The 10,845-nt window shown below is 58.9% G+C and overlaps 1 protein-coding gene across 1 annotated transcript in view; it reads right to left on the minus strand.

The window, feature by feature from the left end:
* Nucleotides 1-10,845, minus strand: part of NIBAN2 (niban apoptosis regulator 2) — a 37,106-nt gene that overhangs the window by 13,821 nt on the left and 12,440 nt on the right. Inside the window, 1 exon segment of the mRNA XM_031059235.1 lies at nucleotides 2,025-2,155. Coding sequence (XP_030915095.1) covers nucleotides 2,025-2,155 — 131 coding nt within the window.

The raw sequence follows: 10,845 nt of genomic DNA on the forward strand, positions 1-10,845 counted from the left end.
GGGCTGGGCAGCACATGGGACATCCCAGTGGCACTGCCAGGACCCTGGGAAGGGCTGGGCAGCACATGGGACATCCCAGTGGCACTGCCAGGACCCTGGGAAGGGCTGGGCAGCACATGGGACATCCCAGTGGCACTGCCAGGACCCTGGGAAGGGCTGGGCAGCACATGGGACATCCCAGTGGCACTGCCAGGACCCTGGGAAGGGCTGGGCAGCAGACAGGACACTGAGCAGAAGGAATTCCTATTTCTACATGGGGTTTTTCCAAGACTTGCAGTGTCCCTGACCTCCTGACCCCACTGCTGTCCCTCAGACATTCCTGGGCTGCTTGCTGGAGCTTTTGGATGAAGCAACCAAGCTGGGGATGGAGGCACCTCCCGGGGGGGCTGAAGGCATCTGAGGAACCCAAGGGCGCTGAGGACACCAGGAACCTCCACTCCTTTGTTTTTTCTAACACACCCAGGCCCTGGCAGGTCCCTGAGGAGATGGGACGTGTCCTGGCGCCTGGGCAAGGTGTCACCTCCATGGGTAGGTCAGGGACATGGCCTCTGTGAGCACCCAGGGCTGGAGGCTGAGCTCAGGGAGGCATTGCCCAGATTCCTGAGCAGAGCCGCCCCTTTAAGCCGCAGACAAAAGCAGCAGCCTGTGGCCATGTGCAATCACAGCTCTTCCTGCTTTCAAGGACAGCAGCTCCACCAACCTGGCCAGGCAGGACCCCAAGAAAATCACCCCAGGGAGCTCCCCCAGCCATGTCAGCTGGGGAGCAGCCCCACCTGAGGTGATCTGCCTTGGGGAAGAGGGGAAGGAGGGATCCCACAGAGCCTCAGCACCAATCCCATCCCTTTAGCCAGGCAGGAGACACGTGGCAGATCAGCTGCTGATGGAATAAAACCCAGGCTGAGCCCTGACACAGCTCTGGGGACCCTGGGGAGCCACCAGCACCCTGGGAGCCCCAGCACAGCTGTCCCCTCCTCACACACCCTCCCCACCCCAGGGAGGCACCCAGGGGGCTCCTCCCAGCCCCAGGAAATATTTGGGACAGGCAGGTGTGTGCCAGGCTGTGGGGCTGGGCAGGGAGGGGCTGGGGAGCCCCTGGGGTGCCCAAATCCCTGTCACAGCACCAGGGGCACAGGGTGTCAGGGAGGATTTTTCAGGAGCTCTGGATTGTTGGAGAGGGCAGAGGCAGATGTGTTTATTCCATATTCTCATTGCTGTTTTATCTTGTTGGTCTTTCAGGTGCCTGCTGCAGATCAGACTCAGAGCCACCTCTGGGGTCACCTGCCAGGGGGTTCCTGCACCTCCCTAGGGATGTGCCCAGGTGGGAGCAGCACTCACACCCAGGAGCAGGAGGACAGTGCCTGGCACATCTGCTCAGGGGGGCACTGAGGGGTCCCTGAGCTCCTGCAGCCCTGGCATGGGGCACAGACATGCACACAGCTGACCCGGCTGTGTGCTCTTCCATGGGGTGGGACAAACCCAGCCCAGGGAGCCCTGGAGTGCACAAGGCCCCAGGACGGGCTGGGCCAGCAGCACAGGGCACATTGCACCCAGGAGCAAGGAGAACCCGAGCCCCAGGGCCACCGGCAGGGAGAGGGACAGAAAGGAGGTGCCAGCCCCCAGCAGTGGCTGGCCAAGGGGAATGAGCCCCCCTGAAGTGGCTCCAAAAGCAGTTACCAGGGCTGTGGGAAGGACAGGGAGCTGGGGAGGGACAGGGACAGGGAGCTGGGATGAGCCCTCACCCTGGTGTGGGAAGGACAGGGAGCTCGGATGGAGGCCTGGAGCCCTCACCTTGTGGTGGGAAGGACAGGGAGCTGGATGAGCCCTCACCTTGCAATGGGAAGCACAGGGAGCTGGGGAGGGACAGGGACAGGGAGCTGGGATGAGCCCTCATCTTGCTGTGGGAAGCACAGGGAGCCCTTACCCTGCTATGGGAAGGACAGGGAGGTGGGATGGAGCCCTCATCCTGCTGTGTAAGGACAGGGAGCTGGGGAGGGACAGGGACAGGGAGCCGGACGAGCCCTCACCTTGCGGTGCAGCAGCTGGGCCTGCGGGCCCCCGGCGCCCTCGATCTCATAGCGGACGCTGTTGAAGAGAGAGACCCCAAACTGCTCCTTGTAGCAGCGGCAGAACTCGCCCAGCACCTTCTCCGTCCTCTCTGGGGGGGAAAAACGACAAAAAAAAATTTAAAATTTTAAAAGTTTAATAGTAATGGAATGGTTATAAAAATAGTAATATAATTAGAGTAATAAAAGTTTGAGTAGAGTAATAATTAGAGTAATAATTTAGAGTAATAAAAATTGAGATTAGGACAATAGGAGACAATAAAAACAAAGAGTTATGGGCAGTCCAGGTGCCTCTTTCTGGGCAAAATAAGCCTGAAAAGGGACAAACGTTAATAGAGGATTAACCCTTAAAAGCAATAGCCTGTTGCATATTCATACACATCATACATGATGCATAAATTCCATTCAAACAAAGGATTCTGTCTGGTCAGTGTCAACTTCTTCCGCTTAATCCTGACGGCTCTTCAGGGCTGAGCAAGGTGGGAAGAAGTTCATTTCTTTCATAATGGAGCAATAAATTCTCTTTCTCTGAAAGATTTAGGTGTCCTGTGCCTACTATCTCAGTGGGAGTACCTCATTCCTTTCTTTAAAGAAATATCCCACATACATAGTTTGTATTTTAACTACAGAAGTTCCATTTGAACTACAAAATTACATTTCCCATACTATTAAACTGTTAATACAGCACTACTGATCAATACAACATAATACATAGAGTAAATATCTGCGTAGAGCCATGTAATATGCACTTTTCACATCTGCAATGGGACAGCACAGCCACGTCAGGCACGGGCTGGGTTTGGGGTCTGAGCCCCTCAGAGCCCACCCAGACCCCTCTCCAGTCACCCTCCTGCCTGTTGGAATATAAAAATATATCTAAACAGCTTAAGTCTCAGTGTGCACCAGCCTTACTGTCTGTAACTGCTCTTAGAATTTTCTCAAAGCAACCTAAAATTCACCAAAGTCTTCTCAAAGCAACCTAAAATTCACCTAAAATTCACCAAAGTTACTAAAACACGAGCTGTACTAAAATAAGAATGAAGGAGCTGAGAGGCTGCATACCAAAATCACAAGAACTAAATAACAGAAGACTGTAGAACACCTACACAGTAAACACTAAAAAATGAAGGCAGAAAACAAAAGAACAAAACGAACACACCAATCAAGAAGTGTAGATTTATAAAATCTATAAAAGTGCATGTAATATAAACAATAAACAACCTCCATTTAATCGTATTATTTAATTATTCAAGAGTCCTGGTTTACCCACAACGCTGCAACAGCCTTTGGTGCAGGGACCACGGCAGAACCTGCTGCCTCCTGCCCTCCCTGAGCAGCCCAGGGCCTGATTCAGGGTCAGGATGATCTCTTTTTTTGGCCTTTCACATTAATTTCATGGATTCCTCTCCCCAGCAGGAAATTCCTGACATTGAGCTGATTCCGGCCCTGCCGGGGCTTCCTGTGACTTGTGCAGCTCCTGGCCCTGCTCTGGCCACCTCAGCTGGCTGGGATTGGGGTGAGCCCCCCATTCCCCAGCCCAAGCATCACTGACACCCCCAGACCCCGCTGTGCCCCCCACAAGGGACATCCTACAGAGGGCTGCCAGCCTGGGCTGCAGCAGGGATTGGGGTTGGGCTGAGGGGAAAGGACAGCCTGGACCCCCCACACTCACCCACATGAGGCAGGGACCCCCACCAGCAGCCCAAACTCCAACCTGGGATGAGTCCAAGGTGCTGGGAGAGCCTGAGCTGCCAGGTATCCCCCTGCACCCCACACTGGAGGAGATCCCCTCCATCCCACAGGCAGCCCCTGGATGCAGCCCCTGGATGCAGCCCCTGGATGCAGGGGATGGGGGCACACTGCAAACCCACCCCAAACAGCAGGGATGGGGCTTTTCCAGCCCCAACGTGGCCAGAGGAGCCCCTTGGGCACCCTGACCCTCCCAGCACCTCCCCACCCCTGCCCCAACCCCACACGGGGGTCCCACACCAAAACCCCATCCTGAAGCATCCCAAGGCTGCAGAAACAACTCCCCCCTGAGCTGCTTTTGGCACACAGAGCCTCGACTTTGAACTCCCCAGTCAACTTTGCCCCAGAGCCTGTGAAAAATGAAGAATTTGAGTCTCCTCCAACAATTTCTGACAGCTCAGGCCTGGCCGGAGCGCTGGCGATGGGCGCGGGGAGGATGGATCCTGGCTCTGCATCCCAGTGCTGGAGCCAGCACGATGCTGGGGGCACAGACCCAGACACAGCAGCCCCCACGCCGGCTTGGCACAGTCTGGCAGCAGCCAAAACCTCCAACAGGAGCCAAAATCTGCAACAGGAGCCAAAATCTGCAGCAGGAGCCAAAATCTGCAGCAGGAGCCAGCCCGGAGCTGTGCTGGCAGCCAAGGGAGCACAAGGAGCAGCTTTGCTGCAGGGTGCTGCAAATCCCCACGGGATGAGCAGCTCCAGAGGAAAATGCTGCCCAGGGAGGGATAAACCCATCCCTGAGGAGATGCCAGCACTGCCAGCCACGGGAGCAAACCACAGAGCAGGGCAAAACCCCCCAAAACTGAACAAAATCACAGCAAAGGATGAGACACCGCAGCTCATCCCAGCACAGAATTCCTCAGCCTGGGTTTTGGCCTCTCCCCCTGGCCTCCACACAGCACCTCTGTTGCAATTCCTGTCTCCCAGGCTGTGTGATTCTGGCCAGGGCTCTGGGCAGCCATGCAGAGAGCTGAGATTGAAAAGGACATTCTGAGGTTTCATTTCCCTTCAGTCCATGGGAAAAAAGGAGCCCCTGGTCCCCGGGCAGGCGAGACAGCTTAGTCACTCATTCTTCCCTGATTAACAGCAGGGCCAATTAAGGAGGGTTTAAGCACATGGAAAAGCAAAAGTCAATTATTTGCAGAGGTTGGAACAAGACTTGCAGTCAAACATCCGAGGTGACTAAATCTGCCCGGGCTCAGCAGGATGCTCAGGGTGCTGGGGGGATGCTGGGGGCCACTGGTGCTCCCTGCCTGGTAGCCCTGGGGGCAAGCCCAGGGGAGCCAGAGGGACAGGGACCTCTGGGGGTGACATAAGAGTGAGGGATGTGCCTGAGCAGAGGGTAGGTGCCCACGCTGCCCGTGCCAGAGGGTGTCCTGACCCCTCACATCTGGCAGGGCTGATGTGTCACCCTCAGGAAGTGCCTCAGCCGCCCCCTGGCTCCTCCATCAGGCTGAGCAAAGCCTCCCCGAAGAGCTGGGGGCTGTGCAGAGCATTCCTCGCCAGCACAAGGGAGCACTGAGGGCTGTACAGAGCATTCTGTGCTCCAGCTCTGTGACCAAAGCCACCCACGAGTGGCTGTCCCTCCACGAGCAGCTTTGGCTGCACATCCAGCCAGGAGCTGCAGGGGGCTGGGGACAGGGGACACAGCCCCCTAGACTGTCACCTGGCATGGCAGAGGAGGGAAGGGACACCTGCAGCCAACACCACCCCGGGTGTGGGCTCAGACACCCATGAAGCCTTTGGCAAACAGCAGCACCCACAGGGAGCTGCCAGGGCAGGGTGTCCCCAGCCACCCACCCACCCCTGCCCTTTCCCAATGCCCCTGTTTGCTCTGGGACCAGCCCCACACCCTCCCCCTGGCACCAGCCCATCCCTGGCACACCCAGAGGGGCGGCTGGGCTGGCACAGGCCCTGGCACGTCCCTGGGCTGGCTCCTGGCAGGGGGAAAGCCGCTGTGGGGTTCCAAGAGCAGCAGCACCAACGCCTGGCTGGGCAGGATCCCTGTGTCAGCACCTCTGGTGACAGAGCTGCTCTGTCCCCAGCCCCCAGCTCCCCTCCTGCCTCTCCGTGACTCAGGCACACGTGGTGGCTCCAGCAGGGGGGACATGAAGGGGCTGCACAGCCCAGAGAGCACACAGAGGGCACCCAAACCCCAGAGCAGGCTGGGTGCAGGGTGGGATGGCAAGGACACAGCGAGGACAGGGTTCAGCCAGGCCACAGCAGCTCCAGAGGACACACAGAGGGCTCTGGGCACCCAAACCCCAAACCGGGCTGGGTCCAGGGCTGGGTGGGATGCTGGCAGCAAGGACAGGGCTCAGCCAGGCCACAGCAGCTCCCAGCCACACTCCAGCCCTCCCTGCCAGCTCCCCAGGGCTCCCACACCGCGCTGGCATCACCCAGGCAGGCTGTGCTGTGGGCACAGCAGGGCACAGAGCAGGGCAGCACAGGTGTGTCATTGTCCCAGGTCAGCCCGAGGCTCCTGGGGCTGAAAACAGGACAGGAGGCTCCTCTTCTGCCCAGCCCCTGAGCGGTGGTGCCAGCAGAGCTGTCTCCCAGGGCAGGGTGACAGGCAGGGCACAGCCCTGGAGCACTGGGTGCCCCAAGGGCAGGCACAGCCCTGGCGTGCTCAGAGGTCACGGCCAGGGCAGCCCTGGCTGGCTCCTGCTCCCTCTGAGCCAGGGCTGGAGGTGGATTCTGCCTTCAGGATTCCAAAGGCAAACTGTCCAGGCTGGTCCAGCAGCCTGCACTGGCTGTGTCCTGCCCTTGGAAGCATCTCCAGCCCCATAATCAGCCCCACATACAGAATCACAGACTGCTCTGGGCTGGAAGGGACCTTGGAGATTCATCCCCTTCCACCCCTGCCATGGCAGGGACACCTCCCACTGTCCCAGGCTGCTCCCAGCCCTGCCCAGCCTGGCCTTGGGCACTGCCAGGGATCCAGGGGCAGCCCCAGCTGCTCTGGGCACCCTGTGCCAGGGCCTGCCCACCCTCCCAGGGAACAATTCCCAATTCCCAATATCCCATCCAGCCCTGCCCTCTGGCAGTGGGAGCCATTCCCTGTGTCCTGTCCCTCCATCCCTTGTCCCCAGTCCCTCTCCAGCTCCCCTGGAGCCCCTTCAGGCCCTGGCAGGGGCTCTGAGCTCTCCCTGGAGCTTCTCCTCTCTAGGTGAGCACCCCCAGCTCTCCCAGGCTGGCTCCAGAGCAGCTCCATGGCCTCCTCTGGTCTCTCTCCAGCACAGACACATCCCGAGGCAGCAGCCAGCTCTGACCCTGACCTCCCATTCCCCAGAGCCAGCCCCAGCTCTGTGCTCTGGGGAAAAGCCACCCAGGAGCTGCAGGTGTGACCCAGAGCCCTGATCTCCTGCAGCCCAGCCCTGACCTTGCTCTGATCCCTCCTGCTGCTGCCTTTGCTGCCTGCAGGCTGTGTCAGCAGGGTGGGGAGAGCAGAGCTCCAGGAATTCACCCCACAGCCCCAGGCTCACACCGAGCCCTCCCAGCACCAGAGTGTGTCCAGAGCTCGTTTTCCTCATTGCCCTTGAGATCATGTGAAAATGGGAGTGCTGCTGGAAACAGCCCAGGCCTGGGCAGCCCAGTCAGCAGATCCAGCCAGGGGGAGGTCAGTCATGCACAGGTTTGCTCCAAATTTTCCTTGTCCTTCCTCCTCCTCCTCATTCTTGCTCAGCTCAGCACACCCAGGACCCACAGGGGTATCAGGGGATGCTTGTGTGTCCGTGGTAGGACAGAGCCTGATGGGGACAGGGACGTGGCTCAGCCCACGTGTGTCCCAGGGCTGGGCAGCTGCTCCCAAAGGCAGTGGGAGCAGAGCTCTGGGGCTGAGGGGCAGCAGCAGCACAGGCACACCCAGCAGCAGGGAATTAGGGGATGGTTTGGGTTGGAAGGACCTTACAGCTCATCCAGTGCCAGCCCTGCCATCCCCTGCCACACCTCCCGCTGTCCCAGGTGCTCCCAGCCCTGCCCAGCCTGGCCTTGGGCACTGCCAGGGATCCAGGGGCAGCCCCAGCTGCTCTGGGCACCCTGTGCCAGGGCTGCCCACCCTCACAGGGAAGGATTTCTGCCCTTTATAACACCTAATTTCCCTTCTTTCAGTTTGCAGCCATTGCCCCTTGTCCTCTCCCTACAATTCCTGATGAAAATCCCTCTCTGGTCTCCCTTGTGCTGTGGAGACCTCCCAGGCCCTTCTCTTCTCCACCACACCCAGCCAGCCCTGTGTGCTCACACAGCCCCCACCCAGAGGGGCTGCAGCAGCAGCTGCCAAGCCCAGGGGAACTTCTGCATCCTCCTCCAAGGCCACATCCCATTGTGCCAATGGTGCAGTAAAACAATCCACTGCCTTAAGATTCCCACCTGCTGCTGCTTGGAACTGAATTCCCATTTTTTTCCTGTCAAGTCCATCTAGAATCACTGAGTTACTTCCACTGCTGTATTAAACTAAGCAACTCTGCCTAAGCTCTCTGTGTGCCATGGCCCAACCACCAGAGACACCAAGAGAATTTTACATTTCAATTACTGTTGCTGCTGATATGCTTGGAATGGGCCAGCACTCACATCCCTCAGGTGTCCCCTGCCCTTCCCACCTGTGCAGGGGCTGAGGTGCCTTTGGAAGCCCAGCCCTTGCAAAAGGCCCCTGGGATGATGAAAAATCATGGAATAACAGATTGGTTCAGGTTGGAAAGGAGCTCAAAGCTCGTCCCATCCCAAGCCCTGCCACTGTCCCAGGAGTGGAGTGACAGCAGGGGCTGGAGCAGGGTGCCCAAACCCCTGTGGATGGATGCCACAGGGATGCCTCACCCCAGGCAGGGAATTTTCCTCTTGGTCCAGAAAAAATGAAGAGAAACAAAAAGGCCAAAGCAGCTCACTGAAGCAGAACCCCTGGGCAGGGAGGGCAGGGCCCCAGCCCTGCGGGACAGCCAGGCTCAGGCCAGCTCCCCTGGCCACACTCAGTGTCCCCTGTGCCCCTGCCAGGGGGGGACAGGGATGTGCCTGAGGGCAGGGGGAGCTCACAGCCTCCTGTCCCTGTGCTGGGGCTCCCTGCCCTGGGGACAGTCCCTCTGTGCCATGCTGGGAGTGACCTGTGATGTGGTGGTGACCCGTGGGCAGTGTGTGCTGGCCTGGCCAGTTTGCCCAGGCTGCTGGGGGAGGAGTTAATTACTAATTTAGCCCGTAAATGATTAGTGAGCGGGGGCAGGCTGCTGGGGGGGGAGCACAGGCTCCAGAGCAGTGGCACTGACAGGGCCAGGCACCACGGTGGCACTGACAGGGCCAGCAATGGCCTGGGTGGCTCTTCCAGCAAGGGAAACAAAGGCCCTGCAGGGAGGCTGATGCCACTGCGTGTCCCCAGGTCACCCCTCTCAGTGGGGCTCTCTCTGCTGCCAGCTCCAGCACACCCTGGCTGTTCCCACTGTCCCTTGGCCATCCTCCTGTCCCAAATCCTGGCATTATGCAGACAGGGTGGGGGGGCATCCCCCTGAGGGCACTGCACGGTGAGGATGGGGGGCACAGGATGACATGGATGAGGTGCCCAGAGCACCCCACAAACAGCACCCAGACAGGAGCACCCATGGCCAGAGGCTGTCCTGGCTCATCCCAGCAGGGATATGGCAAACACTGACAGCAGGAGGTGGCTCCAGCAGCAGCACAAGGGACAGTGCCACTGTGGATGGGGCACAGGGATCCCGCAGAGCCAGCGGGGCACCCAAAGGGTTAAGCCCCAGCCGGCAGTTTAGGGTTTCGGGAATTTGGATGTGAGCTCATTTCCACCCAGAAGCACAAACTCCCTCACAGGGGCCTGACTCAGCCCGGCTGAGCATCCCGAGGAGGTGCCAGCACTGGGGGAAGTTGGGCACCAGTTCCTCACCCGGGGGCACTGGGACAGGGGCTGGGGGAGGTTTTGGAGGTTTTGTTCCTGAGCATGGCCAAACCAGGGGCTGACCCAGCAGCTCTCTGTATTTCCCCCTCTCATACACATCAGGAGAGGCTGAAATAAGGAAAGCAAAGCAGGGAGAGCAAAAACTGGGAAAGTTTCCCCTCTGACCTCCTCGGATGCAAATACACCCTTCACCCAAACCCACTCAAACCCACCCCAAACTCAGCCAATCCCACCCAAACACACCCCAAACCCACCCAAACCCAGCCCGGGTGTTCCTGCTCTGTGCTGCTGTCAGGACTGGCACTGAGCTTGGCTGGCACAAGTGGGGAGCAGAGGCTGCTCTGATGCCAGGCACTGCTCAGCACCAGGGATGTGGCAGGACAGGGGCACTGCCAGGCTGCAGCAGCACCCCAAAATCCATCGGGAATCTTTTCAGAATTGAGAACATTGCCCCAGAGCAGCTCAGCAGGGCGGTGGGGGTGGGAAGGGAGCACACGGTGCCTCCCCGGGCAGCAGCTGGGGCTGCCCTGTGACTCAGCCGCGCTGGGAAGGGTGGGCTGAGCAGCAGGAAGGGATGAGGCAGCGGAGCCTCGCTGGAGAAACCAGCTGGGGCCGGGCCTGAACCGGTTGAGCCTCTCTGGCCGTGCCCGAGCCGTGCCGGGCTCTGCCCCCGGATGAGTCAGAAGCGCCCGCGGTGCCAGCGCAGGGCTGGGGCACCCGCCGGGGACACGGCTCTGCCACCCCATCCCTGCGGTGTCCCCCGGCCAGCTGGCACCCCCCAGGGCTCTGTGCCCACCCTGCAGTGCCCAGCTGTTGGGGAAGATGAAACAGGAGAGCCTTATAAATATGATTGCCTGGCAAAAGATTTTGAGAATATGGAAACTATAAGTGAGATTGAAATCAAAGCAGCTTTGAGATCCCTCAGTTACTGAACAACTGGAAAACAATGGCATGGCCAGCTGAAGGTGATCCCCTTTTGATGGAACAACACCCTCTGCTTGCAGACAGGCCCAAGGGTCAGAGCAGACCCTGCCAGCTTGGCAGAAGGGGCCTAAAGAGGAGATTTTAGGGTTTAAAATGTAACACAGGATGGTAATGTAGTGATTCTTACAGGCTGTATGGAAATGCTATAGGATTTGT

The sequence above is a fragment of the Geospiza fortis genome, unplaced genomic scaffold, assembly GCF_000277835.1.
Source record: "Geospiza fortis unplaced genomic scaffold, GeoFor_1.0 scaffold85, whole genome shotgun sequence".
NCBI classification, from domain to species: Eukaryota; Metazoa; Chordata; class Aves; order Passeriformes; family Thraupidae; genus Geospiza; species Geospiza fortis.